We start from the raw sequence: 14,049 nt of genomic DNA, 5'->3' as shown, positions 1-14,049 counted from the left end.
ACAGGACCTGTATCCACAATACAAGATCTCTGCATACCCAATATGCATAAATCAGACATGGAAACATGAACAGAAGTTCTAAACAGCTCACGCACATTTTTTTTTTTTTAAAGAACTCCCTTGCGAGGTATACTGGTAGTTAAATGAACAAAAGAGCATTGATCAGACTCCTCTAGCTTAAACCACTGCTTGCCCCAGGGAGTAGGCAAGTGGCTATTTCTAAAGCTTATATCATGGTTGTGTGTGTGTGTGTGGGTGTGGGTGTGTGTGCGTGTATGCTTACGCATATGTGTGTGTGTGTGTGTATGTGTGTGTAGGCTGATGCCTTGAGAGTCCTGTCTGACCTCTTGCTTATTCCTTTTCCTTTAGGACATCTCTACCCTGTTCAAAAGAAGGAAGCCTTCCCCGGCGTGGGTGCAACGCCTGTTTTCCCACTGCCTTCTGCCAGGTCCAAGGGTTCATTACCAGCCTTGTCACCAAAGAAGGCCTCGAGCTCTAGAGACCCTCCTTTGGGTCACACATAACCCAGGGCACAACTTGCATTGACATCTCCTGCCACTGAACTAGAGCAGGCATTTGATTATTAAAGGAACAACAACAACAAAAATACCCCGACACATTCTGTGATTATAAAGACAGAGCATAAATAATTCATGTAAATGAAATACATACCTTTCATTTTACTTGTTTTTAGCCCCAAATCCCTGCCCTGTTAGGGTCTGGATTTCTTGGCTCTTCATTTCCCCCATAGTCCTGGATCTGACTGGAATTATATTATTTTACCCCACACTACATAAGAACAGGAATGCAAAAAATCCCCCCCTTCCCCATAGACACACACACCTTGTCCCTTCCCCAGGATTTCAAGCTCGGTGGTAAGGCAATTTTGCCTTCAGGATAACAGGTAAGATCTTTAGGATTGGGGGTTCTGGAAGGAGGGAATCCATAACCCAGGGATGGGAGAGGCTACAGAGGTGGGCAAGTAGTGGGTGTCACAGTTTGACCGACACATTTGTTTCTAAGACAGTGAAGGAACACTCCTCAGGAAATGCATACAGGCCTGTTGAGCTGAAATCAGGGGGAGAGGGAAAGAGTCACAAGCCCCGATCCAGATACACCACCCACCCCGTCCCAAATTAGAGATGGGATTCAGCTCCACCAGCGTGGCCACAAAGGGGCCGACGACCCCGTCGCAGACCGAATGAGAAAAGGAAAGGCAAGAACAGAAACCCAAACCCAAACCGCTCCAGCCCCAAGCAAAAACGTACAACAAACCACCTCGACCGGATGCCAGAGACCAGTCACTTAAGCTTCAGGCTGTTGGTTGGCTGTGAGGCGGGAACGCGTGTGGCCCCAGCACGGGCTTCCGTGAGGGAAAAGGATGGCCACGGAGGCTACAGCTGCCAGATCTTGTAGAGGAGAGTCCGTTTCCAACATCATTCCTTTCTGAAAGCTCCCAGTGGCTTCTGGTGGATGCGTCACCTTGGTTTTTAAAAATTTTCAGTGTGGGTTTATATATATATATATGTGTGTGTATATATATATATATAATGTAATATATATATTTATATAATATATCAAAGCTTATGAGTATAGATTAAAAAAATATTCAACAGCTTAGTGAACTCTGGGTCGCCGGCCCCCTAGATGTCCGGGTAAAACTCGGACCCGTGGTCCACAGTCTGTAGCACGGGCTTCTGCTCCAGCACCGACATCCTGCTGAGGACCTCGGCGGACAGCGCGTAACTGTTGCCGGACTTCTCCTCGAACCAGCTGTCCAGGGCTCGCTTGGCGTCGAAGTTGGCGATCGGCGGGCCGTTCACAGCGATGGTCAGCAGGTCGCTGAGCTGCTCCAGGGTCAGGCGGGAGCGGTGGTTTTTGCGGACTCGCTGCAGGGCGTTGCGGCCTTTCTCGCAGCAGGCAGTGGACGTGGGGAGGACTTTGAGGACCTGGATGATCTTGTTCAAGAGCGGGAAGCGCTGTTTGTACTTGCAGATGTGGCCGATCAGGTCTTTGAAGCCATTTTTGGTATAGTAATCCGCCTTGAGCTCCCGCCACTCCATCAGGAGGCTGCCCCGGGGGTCCAGCCCCTCCCTGCAGACGTCCCGGGAGAAGGTCGGGATGGCCTCCAGGTGATCGAATATCTGCACCATGTCCTCCTTGCCGTAGCTCAGGAGCTCCTCGCTGTTCCTGGGCCAGGCGGCCAGGTCGAACACCTGGCAGGCCTTCACGAAGATCCGGCTGCGGGAATCAAACCTCTGAGCCAGGATCACCTGGGTCTTCTGGCAGATCTTCTCCCTGACGGACTGGAACTTGGCCTCGGCCACCCTGAGGTTCTTCATGGCGATCCCGTTGAAGCTCTCTCGGAAGTTCTCCTCGAACTCCTGCAGGTACTCGCCGGGGGAGTCGGCCAGACGGCTGACCTCCTGGATGGCCTCCTCGATCTTGTCGTCCACCTGCGACACCAGGAGGTACTCGCCCTGGAAGACGTAGGCCAGGCGCGAGAGCACGGCGATCACGTCCAGGAGGAAGTAGATGAGCTTGATGGACTGGTAGTCCATGAGGAACTGAAGCAGGGCCAGCGCGATGGCCGACGCGTCCGCCCGCTGCGTCTGGCTGCTGACGTCCTTGAGGTGGGCCACCACCTCCAGGTAGTCTTTAATGAGGGCGTTGAGGACGTTCTGCTCCCCGATGATCCACCTCACGGCACGGATGTCCCCCAGGAACTCCGTCTCCTCGCACAGGGTGGACGCCGTGGACCGCAGCTCGCCCATGAGGCGCGGCGAGTAGCGGTAGAAACTCAGCAACTGCTTCAAGTTGTTCTCCAGCTCCTCCAGGCAGGGCAGCTCCTTGCCGCTGATGGCGTCCAGGATCTCCAGGTGGGGCCGGTGCACCATGAAGGGCAGGCACAGCAGCCAGGGCAGCGTCTTGCGGATGGTCATGAACATGCTGGCGCGCAGGCTGGCCGTGACGTTGGCCCCGTCGATGCCCAGGCCCACGGTGGGCTTCTCGTCCTGCAGCCGGATGCCCAGGGCCGAGAAGGCCCGGTCGAGCGCCTGCAGGTAGCTCTCGGTGCTGGAGAAGCCCAGCTCCTGCAGGGACAGGAACTCGGTGGCCGGGGGGCCGTCGCTGCTGGTGTACTGGACGTAGACGGCCACCGTGTCGGCCAGCAGGTCGTCGCTCTGCCCGTCCAGGATGATGCTGAGGCAGGGCGACTGGCGGACGCGCTCCACCAGGTCCTCGCGCAGCGCGCGCGCGATGTGGTGAATGAGGATCTGGCAGTCGCCCTCGTTCATGTACTGGTCCACCACCTTGAGCTCGCACTTGCGCAGGAGCTCGGCCAGCGGCCGGAAGTCCAGGTAGGGCCGGCCCTCGAGCGCCAGGTGGTAGGCGGTGTTGAAGAGCAGGGTCATGTTGCGGCACATCTCCTCCGTCTTCTCGGGGTGCATCCGCAGCTTGTACAGCTGCAGACACTTCTTGTGCAGATTGCTCTGGCTGTGCAGCTTGATGGTGTGGATCTTGAACTGCTTGGAGCCGATGATGAAGGCCGACGTGCGGGACGACTGCACGGTGTACTGGCGGCATACGTGGCACCACATCTCGTTGAGGGTCGGGGAGTACCGCAGGAACCAGAACTTCTTCAGCCACTCCTGCTTGAAGCGGCGGATGCGGCGCCCGCTGGCGGAGGACAGCTTGGAGGGCTCATCGGCGGCGGTCATCATGTCGTTGGACACGGACTCGTCGGCAGAATCGACCTCCTGGTCGTCGTCCTCCATGAGGGCGGGGCCGGAGACCAGGCTCTCCGAGGCTGGAAGACAAATGGGAAGGAAACATTGAACCCCGAGTGGCCAAAAAGGCAGGCGGTTCCAGAATGAGCCGGGGCTCCGGCGAGAGGTCGGTGGCACACCGTGTGAAACAGAGGCCAGATCTGGGGACAGACTGAACCCCAGCCTAGAATTTATTTATTGATTCATTTATTTTAATGCGCACTCCTGTTCTCCGCGTGTGACCTTTGCTCTCCGGGGATCAGGCCTGGTGGCCTTCCTGCTCCAGGCGGCCTGCCTTTACCCTCCGCTAGTGGGCGCTCAAAGCCAGCGGGAGAGAACACAGCGCACCCAGCCTGCCCGGGTCACACAAACAGCCAAGTCGTGGGGCTCCGTTTCTCTGGGCGCTAACGTGGTCAGGGAGGTGTGCTGTCCTCCAACGCAGGCAGCTTGCCACGGCCCCAGCTTACTTCAGGATCAGAATGCAGCTGAGTTAAGACGCATGCTTTGAATATCTGAAACAGCTCATTCTGAGCTAAGGGATGTGGTTAAAATAGGAAATGCTATGTAAATACTCGGTCTCAGCGGCAGCTGTGTACTGAAAAAAACCTTCCCGGTTGTCGACGGGCTCTAGAACATCCAGGCAGCCAACAGAAAAGGGCCAAGGTGTGCAGCCACGGGTCGTATGTCCCAGGCCTTCTGGAATTCCAGGCAGGGGAGAGAGAACCATGTGTGCCAGAACAGCAACTCGGGAGGAGAAGAACGAGGCCGTGTCCGGGGGCTGAGTTCGAGAAGGCCAGGAGCTCTCCCCACCAACCCAACTGTGAGCTGCCCTGCTTGGGCGGGGGCAGAGACAAAGATTGGGTTTGGAAGTTGAGCATGGGGCTAAGACACCCCCAGGACCGCCAGAGAAGGGCAACGGGTCAAGAACACAGCACACACCCCTCCTGCAGTGGAACTTCCTTTATTGACGAGGAGGATACAAGGGCGAGACACAAAGCACCCCCCCCCCAGGGGCTGCGGAGCAGCCTGTCTGAGGCAGGCACCTGCGGGTGGGGGGCTCCCCAAAGGTGGCTCCCACAGAGCGTGCCTGGCCCCCTCACACTGGCCACAGGGCGCTCTTCCCTCCGACCACCATCTCAACCACACCAACTTACCTGCAGGGTCCGAGAACTCTGGGAGCTCCAGTACCTGTGTTGGCAATACGGGGGGCTCGGGAAGCTTCCCGGACTTAAGCATGTCTAGTTCGGCCTGGAGTTCCCGGACCTTCTTCTTTAGGCGGATACAGTTAGGGCAAAAGGAGGTGGTGGGAAGCTCGTGAGGGTCGGATGCAAGGGAGGCCTCTGCGGGACTGTCGGCTTTGAAGGACGAAGGCTCCTCCTCTTCATCCTCCAACGGGCCTGGCTCCTTGGAAGCCCCCTGCGGGATCTTCCAGTCCCCTTCCCCCGGGGTCCGGCTGACATTCTGCACGCCATGGGACACGCTCATTGCACACCGACTGTAGGCATCATCCTGGTACTTGGGGACCTTCCTGATGACCAGCGAGGTGCTCAAAGCCAACTGACGAGCTTCCGCCTTTGCAGACTCCAGTGAAGCCTCCAACACATCCTTGAAAATGAGGTCAATCTTCTTCTTCTTGGCCTGGGGGTGTGCGTCCCCCTCGTCAAAGCCACGCTTGTATGGACTTTTGCCCTGTCTCAACACGGGGAGCTGAATGGGACCCCTCAGGTCTTCTGGGTTATCCAGAGCCTGCTCAGACTTCTCCCTCTGCAACCTCTTCTCTCCTAGGAAGGAAAACCAGGGTGTGAGGATGTGGGGAAAAGCCCCGAAGTGGGAGAAACCGACAGAAAACAAAGCAGGCCTCCTGCTAGCCAGTTGACTCTGGGGCTGGCCCTGTGGGCGGCAGGTGTGACAGAAAGGGAGAGGCGGGTCACTCAGTGGGTGGTAGGGTCTAGAGTGGGACCCGAAAAAGTGGGAAGAATTCTTGAAAAAGACCGTTTCGAGGGAGCCTTATGTCTGTACGCTGCACATTTATAGGTCCAGGGAACGCTGGAGGGGAAGGCAGTTGGGAGTGCGGTCACCCTAGAAGCGGACACCCCACCAATCAGACCGGGCAGGTGGGAGCAGACCTCAGAGCTCAGCTCATGTGGATTCCCACCCTCTGGGCTTCTTGTCCAGGCCTGGCAATCGGAAGATGTCTGCTTCGACTTGGTAAAAGGTACGCAGGAAACACTGCGTCCGCTCCTCCCTGCTCCCTGCCTGCTTCCAGATGGCCCCGTAGGGCCAGAGCGGCATGACCGCACTGACCCAAGCATTCTTGAAATATAGCTGTGTCTCCTTACCTGATCCTTCAAGGGACGTTCCCTTTTCTATCTCTTGCCATCATGTGACTGACTTCAAAGATGTTGGTGAGCTCCCAACAGTAATTTTAGCCTGATTCTCTAAAACAGCCGACATAGTTTCATAAATGGCTACAGAAGTGGGTTCCTGGGGGGTACAGATGCTCAAGGGGAACCCTCAGAAGGTCCTGACAAGCAGCCCATGGGACTGGGAAATCACAAAGCCTTCCTAGATCAGGGCAGGGCCTTGGGAGATGACTCTGGGCAAGGACTTGTCCCAAATATACATTGCCATTAGGCTTCTGGAAGCTGGGTTTCCTAAAAAAAAAAAACCTCTGAATGAAGGGCAAGGGGTCTCTGTGAGTGATCCAGGTGTTCCAGAAGACAGAACCCTGGCTTCCCACAGCTGGCGAGGAGGGCTGTGCCCTGGGCCATGTAGGAAGTCTGTGTTTCCTACAGGTAACAGCAAAAAGAGGCTACCTTATTCAGGACACCCATCTTCTGTCCTCACATGAACACCTGAGGAGCAGCCTCATGTTCAAGGTCACTGGAAGTCAGGTGACTCTCACAGCCTACACTTCCATAACAGCTGAGGGGCAGAAATCGTGAAGATGAACGCTTGTTTAAAAAAATAAAAAAAAAAAAAAGCCACGTTTGTATTACACATCAGATGCGACACTTGCCCATTTAGAATCTCTAAACATCAAGGGCCACCCTGTCACTTCTCACGGACCAGTCAGGCAGCAAAGAGCTGAGGATGTCGGGAGGTCAAGGCTACACATCACCAGGGAGTCCTCATGCCTCTCTGCTCAAAGACAAGGTCATTCAGATTTTCTAGGATGCATGGGAGACTTCTTGGGGGCTCAAGCCTTCCAGAAAAATCTAGGGGCTGAAAAAAACCTTGAAGCAGCAATGGAATTGATTTCAAAGCGTCCATAAAGTATGGGGGAAAACACCACAAAGTGAATCAGTAACTCAAAGTAGATCAAATAACATAAATTTTTTGAAAACACTATATCAGATGCGTCCTGTTCTTACAAGAAAACCACAAAGGCATAATTTACACTGTCTTCAGGGAACAGTTCTGGGCTCCGAGTAATGTCCCTACTTAAGAAGGACTAATAATTCATGCTCTGGCCTTTCTCAGGGCCCCATCCTCCAATTACAAAGAAACCTCCTTCCATGCAAGACCTTCAGTGACTGAGGGTAGGAATCCTCTTTCCGGAGTGGGGCTGGCACAACAGTCTAAGCTTCCACCAGCTAGCTATTCAGTCCGCCGGAAACTACCAGCTACAGAGCCACCGCTGCATCCAAAGGCCACTGAGCTCACCACTGCTCCCAAGGGCTTTAGGACCAACACCCCTCCATCCCCCCTCCCCCGCTCTGGCCCTGCCCCACACGGTGCCTTTTGGTGTCCTTCCTGTTTCCTACTGCTCAGCCTGGCCAGTCTCCTGTATCTTTGCAAGTCTTCATGGATCTCTTTTCAAATCTCTCTGCCATGCCTCCTTTGAACCACTCCTGAAAGCTCACTCCCTTCTCTGAGCATTCCCCTTGGGTCTCAGAGCTCTCTCAGGACGACTGCAGCTTGAGGTACTTTGGAGAAGACACTGGGAGGGGGGAAAGGACATTATAAATCCTGAAGAATTCAAGAAGATTACGGCCAAGGGATGAAACCTGTGTCCTCAGATATGACTTCTCTTGGTTTTTTCTTCTGGTGATACGGTTCTCGTGGAGACTTCTTGGGTGTCTTCATTCATTTCTTCTTTTATCCATTCGACAAAGATTTATTGAGCTGCTACTAGGTACCAGACACGCTTACATAAGGCATCTTCAGAGGTTAAATGGAAACCGTGGCAATCTCATCATAGAAACATGCCTTCCCGCGAGAAATCGGCCTATGCCCAACCCCCAGATCCGAAGAAGACAAGAAGTGGGTATGTTTACTGGGCCTTGTCACTGCCCATCCAATCACAGATACCTTTTACCAAGTCAGGCAGTAGCTGTGCATTCAATGTCCACAATCTGCTTTATTCTGTTTTGTTTCTAAAAATAGCTTAATTGCAATGGGCCACCCCACTCCCTCTTCCTCGTCTCCACTCACACTCCACATGAAGATTTATTTCCAGTAAGTAGGTTGCTCAGGAATGTGATATCGTCAGGCCTGGGGATAGCCCCAGTTCCTGGAACCACATGGACTCTAGGTATTTGAACGTGTGTTTTTAGCGCAAGAAAGGTCCCCTGAAAAGAAGGAGCCAGACTCACCAGTTTGCTTTGGCCAGACTGAGGATATGGTAGAGAGGCAAAGGGCTAGGGGCTGGGGAGTATTTTAAGCCACCTTCCAATGACTCATTTAAATGGAGTCTGGATGGACATCTCACCCACCAAGCCATCACCCACACCTACGGTCTCCTTCCCACCTCCCTCCAGCCTTCTTCTAATAGAGACTGTTCGTGCACAGCATGGGACTTGGCCTTCCAAGGAGACCAGGAGGTAGTAGGGAAGAAACTAGTTTGGTCAGAGAGGCCTATAACACTGTAAGTTAGAGGCTAGATCCTGCACTGAGACCGATGTGCACGAGAAACCCCTCACTGCTCTTCTCAGCCACGTGACCCCGGGGCGGGGCGGGGGGGGGGGGGGGGGGGGGTCACCGTATTTATCTGGTGCTAGGTTTCTGCAGTTGTGAGATGGGGATCACAGTCCACAGGGGATCATTAGAATCAAGAACTCACAGCTGAGGGCTTACAGGGGTCAAGGTGGACATTGCTCTCGATGTGTTCTGTGTGGTACCTAATTCTCCCGCCATGCTCATGAGGTGAGCACTCCTGTCCTGAGAAGCACGTGCACGCTACAGAACAGCAGCTTTGTGCATGGGACCCACTTAGTCAATGTTTGCTACTACTGAGCCAGTGGTACCTTCTAGCACCTTTCCGTCCCTTTGACTTAGGCAAAGAGGATCAATTTTGATGAAACGTACATGCTTAGCTCTGGGGCCTCTTCTCTTTGGATACTCTCAAACATCTGTAACAGGGTTTCTGAGGGAGGACAACACGCAGGAGTGCCTGCCGCCCTGCCCAGAGCTGTCGCTCACACCCAGACCAGCTGCCCATCCCCCCACCCCACCCCCCGAAGTCCCTCTGGGTCTCCCCATTGCTGGTAGACTGTGTTTCCCATTGGTTTTCTTAGGAAGCACCCAGAGAAGCTGGCTTCCCCTGTGTTGGGTGGCAGGCGTGGCCCTTGCCTCGGGGTGGGCACTCACCTCTGGCCAGATTGCGGTGGATGGTTTCCTGGGACATGCTGTGTAGACGCCTCATGTAGTCCTCGCTGTACCAGACCCGGAGCCGTTCCCCAGGCCGGATGTCCCGGCACGCTCGGAAGTAGATGCGCTCGCTGTGCTGGAAGGCCAGCAGGTTCTGCTCCCTCTCCTCCCGGGAGATGACCACGTACCTGGGGGTGAGGGGGACAGGTGAGAACACACAGGCCACTCATCGCTGTGTGCCTGCCGGGGCCAGGCACGGTGCCAGGCAGGCGTGGGAGGTCAGAGGTCCACCAGCATGTGGCATGTGCTGAAAAGTCCAGGGGCAGCTGACTGTCCAGGATTGGGACACCAGCTAGGGGCCCGTCCCTGGTCTCAACCTCACCTTTTTGTGTGACCTTGAGCAAGTCTTTGAGTCCCTGAGAATCTGTGTTTTCTGAGCCTAGAAATGACAGCTGCCCTGCCTACCTCCCAGATTCTGGTAAATATACAATTCAACACCAGATACAAAAATGACAGCAAACCGGAAAGATCAGGTCATTTCTTCCTCACTAACTTTTAAGTGCAGGGATTCCCAGACACCCACAGGCCTCCGATGGTGGGGAGTGTGGGGTTTTCGGACTCTTTCCAGTATTTCACAAAGCCCACCTGAAATAACTCATGTGACGAGGGTGCCCAAAAAGGCAATTAATTAATGCGGAAGATTAATATCTTTAAAAAATGGGTGTGCAATCCAGACAGAAGATGGAGGTAGATAAGTGACAAGAAAGGATTAGCAACCACTCACTAATCTAAGTTATTTTAAGGTAAGGAAACTAAGGATCAGAGAAGGTAAGTGACTTGCCCAAGGTCACACAGCTAATAAATGGGAGGTGGAGCTTTGAGTCTATATTTTCCCCTGTAGAACTCACGGCTCCTCCGTGAGTCTGTGAAGCACCAACCCAGTGACACGCAGATAACATTGAAAGTTCCACCAAACCCTCAGTATCTCTCTCTTCCCCAGCTCTCCCTGAAATCACATTTCCAACATCCAACCTGCCTCCTCTAAAAGATGAGATGACATAACACGTACAGAGAAGTGGAGGCATAGAGATCAAAAGAGGAAATTATTTGACGTCTTAAGGATCTAGGAAATTTGGAAAAATAAACTTTTTTCCCTTAGGTTATGGTTTGTCTCAAAGGACAGGGAAGAAATCAAAATCTGTCTGACTGCCCTAACCCAGAGAGCTGTCTGTAGAGCAGTCCAGGGTAAGGCGTAATTGACAGAAAAAAATCCACGGGGGTCATGAACACATAAACAAATGGAAAGTATTCAGCATCTCTGATAAGAAACACAAAGTAGCAACTTGTCTCATTGGCACAGATTTCTCTCCTTTTTTTTTTTTTTTTTTTTAACAATAAGATCCATATTGGCTAGAAGAGCATTTCCCATCCTAATGGTAGAGAGTAAATTGGCCCGGCCCTTTGGGACACAAATTTGGTAATACGGACTCGAACAAGTATTCGACACCTTCCTAGCAGCATGATTCATAACAGTCAGGTGGTGGAAGCAACCCCTGCGTGGGGTACGCACACGCTGCGTATTACTGGGCTTGAAAAAGGAAGGAAATTCTGATATATGCTAGCACATGAATGAACCTTGAAGATACATACGAAGTGAAATAAGCAGATCACAAAAGGACAAATACTGTAAGATTCCATTTATATGAGGTACTTAGTCCGAATAGAAGAGTTAAATTCAGGGATACAGAAAGTACAACAGTGGTGAGCGGGGTGGGGCAGGGGTAGGGTGTGGGGGTGGGGCGCGGGGGGCGTGGCGGCTGGGGAATGGGGAGTTAGGGTTTAATGGGTATCCTGTCTCAGCTGGACAAGAAGAAAAGAGCTCTGGAGAGGGATGGTAGTGATGGGTGCCCAGTGTAAATGAAATGAATGCCACCGAACTGTACACCTGAAAAAAAAGAGTGGTTAAAATGGTCAATTTTATGGTATGTACGTTTTGTCACAATTATTGCAAAATTTAAAAAGGGACCATGAGATGCAGACCGAGTAGACAAACTGTGCTCCCATCACCCTGCCTGTGCCACTGTTTACAATCGTGCAAAGACATTGAAACCTCTAATACTGGAGAAACAGTTCAGTAAACCATGGTATATCCGTATGATGGAATGTTGTTACTCATCTAAAGAAAATGTTTGCAAAGGATTTTTCACGACATGGAAAAACGGTCCTGATAGAACGCAGGGTGACAACAGTAGGACCGGAAACTGTTTACTTTACGGTTCCAATCATGCTTTCAAAACACGCCTCGGGAAGCTACTTGAAAGAAATACACCGCTGTTTTACCAGTGATTGATTACCCATTACAGGGGAATCTGCTTTATCAGTTTTTTCTCGTATTTTCCAAGTTTTCCTTGTTAAGCAATTACTACAGTTACCCCCACAGCCACCCCCTAAAAAAAAAGACATGCACGAACGCCAATTCCAGGACTGGTGCCGTCCTGGCGGCCAGCCGCATTGCCAATCTACATTGCCCCATGTTGTCAGGGACAGTCCCCTGTGGACTCTGTTCTACTCGACCCTGGAGGAGGCCATGACCTTACAAGGGGACAACTAGAGACCAGGGACCAATCCCCCTAGCAACCGGCTGCAGCACGGGTCCCCAGGTTGTGGGAGTAAGGCCAAGGATGGCCGGAAGGCAAACATGAGTTTTTGGCTGCTTCACCCCTGTTGAGAGAAGAAGCAGCCTCCACCCTGCCAGGGGGCGGTCACACTTGCAGGATTTTTGGAGTTTAGATCCCCAGAACTTGCTTGGGTCCAGGAACTTAGCCTCAACGCATCTGCGCTTGTCAGCATCAGACATGAGCACTGGTCTCCCTGAGCTGTGACGATAATACTGTGATATCCACGACACCCAGTCATGCCGCTAAGGATGAACTTGGGGAAAGGGAAAGAGGACCCCTGGCCTAAAGAAGCCTTTCCGAACGAATACTTCTGAGTCACAACTCTCTAGCACAGGGGTCTGCTTTCCTCCAGAACTGAGATTTCTTCTGAATGTGCAAAATGTTTTCCAGTCCCCAATTTAGTGAAAGCTTGGGGTTTGACATCCACAATTAATCACCCTTGTGGTTAGCACAGAACTGGGGTAGATCCAAAGTTTCCTACTCCCGGATTCGGAAGGCAAACCATTCATTCATCTTCCCTCACAAGAATCACTTGGACCACAAAGCACAAGGAAAGAGACACTCTTCTCTTTTTGGGGGGGTATTTACGCAATCATCGAGCTCTAAAACCTAGAATTATTTTCTCTGGCATTCAACTTTAGGAGAAAAAGAGATGAGGAACACGTAACTCTCAGGCATTTCTTCAAAAGAACAACTTCTAGACTAGATCCGAAGCTTTAGAAAGATTCAGGTCAATTTCCCTTTCTACGTCTGGTGGTTTCCTGCCCGATAAGAATCAAGGTTTGGAAGAGAACTCCAAGTCTTTGTAGCGATCCCATCTTCCAAGACAGATCAGAATGTGTTCAGCATCTGATTGTATTTGGTTGTTCTGAAACTTGGCCCTTGAAATATGACATATATGGCAACTCCCAGCAAATTGTTAACAACTCATCCCCTCAAGATGGTAAATGGAGCCAAGCTAAGTCCCAACACAAATGATTTCTAATTAGACCTCCCTCTTACCAATATTTTGCAGTAACACCCAATGGTTTGATCTACTCCCAGAATCTTCCTGTCCCCATAACGACAATCCCTTTATGAAGAGCCACGCCTGTCCCATTCCGAGAGCCCTTCCCTGGAAGACAAGGCTTCTGGAGAGTGAAAATCTCCGGATCTGTTGTTTCCAGGTTACTACTTTGTTGGAGAAAAAGCACAGAGTATGTCAGAAGGAGGCAGAAAATGGCTAACACAGGCCACTCTACAAATGCTAGGGCTCATCTGATGGCTTTTCAAGTCAGACCCAAAAAGCTGACGCCCTTTGAAGCAATCAAGGGGATGGGGGGGGGTCTTGTTTTCTGGACTGAACGTTTCATGATGAGAATCGATTGTTTTTATTCTGAACTCCTTGCGGACTTTGGGTACTGGATAGATAAGCACTAAGACAACACTTTTTATACATCACCCACTGAGTCTTATCAAATGCACCATATTTTCTAGCTGGGTCAGGAAATGACTATCAGTTCCAATAGAAGAGAGCAAATAACTCACGGGGCAGCCATTTTGTTGGAGTGGGGGCACATAAAGGCCAGGCTCAGACGGTCCTGCTCAGTGGGTATATCTCTGATGGAAAGGAAACTACACCAGCCACGGAGCCAGAAATGGGAAGGAGGGACCAAGAAGGGGCTGGGTTCGGTTTTCCCACACATGTTTAGGTCTCTGAGCAGGGTGGGTCTTTGGGTCAGATGGGCACCCAGCCTCCGCCAGAACATCACCCAGCCAGCTCTCAAAGCGGCTGGAGGCATCAGGCCCTTAGGTGGGACTTCCCTATCTTACACTGAAATTGGCTGCCCACTCACTTCCAACCACTGGCCCCAGTTTCGCCTTCCTGTTTTGATGAGCTAGACCCACAGTCCCCACTAAAGCCAACAAAAAGAAACTAAAGTAACTTCATCTCAAGTTCACAGGCTCTTCATCTCTCTGTCCCCTTTGCTTCCAACTTGATCCCTTCCCTCCCCAGGAACAGAGGGAGGGGC

At 52.0% G+C, this 14,049-nt stretch overlaps 1 protein-coding gene across 6 annotated transcripts in view; it reads right to left on the bottom strand.

Annotated features, from left to right (window-relative positions):
- Nucleotides 1–1,548: 1,548 nt before the first annotated feature.
- The window catches only part of PRDM11 (PR/SET domain 11), a 77,565-nt gene continuing 65,064 nt past the window's right edge, over nt 1,549–14,049 (bottom strand). For 5 of the 6 annotated variants that reach the window (XM_032840712.1, XM_032840711.1, XM_032840714.1 and 2 more), the window contains exons 6-8: nt 9,360–9,547; nt 4,922–5,548; nt 1,549–3,808 (exon numbers count right to left, since the gene is read on the bottom strand). In XM_032840712.1, coding sequence (XP_032696603.1) covers nt 1,644–3,808; nt 4,922–5,548; nt 9,360–9,547 — 2,980 coding nt within the window. In that variant the 3' untranslated portion in view covers nt 1,549–1,643. The remainder of the gene's footprint in view (nt 3,809–4,921; nt 5,549–9,359; nt 9,548–14,049) is intronic. The other variant, XM_032840716.1, reaches the window with a different exon arrangement.

The sequence above is a fragment of the Lontra canadensis genome, unplaced genomic scaffold (genome assembly GCF_010015895.1).
Source record: "Lontra canadensis isolate GAN:19392208 unplaced genomic scaffold, GSC_riverotter_1.0 scaffold115, whole genome shotgun sequence".
NCBI classification, from domain to species: Eukaryota; Metazoa; Chordata; class Mammalia; order Carnivora; family Mustelidae; genus Lontra; species Lontra canadensis.
This window is presented reverse-complemented; position numbering and strand designations above follow the sequence as displayed.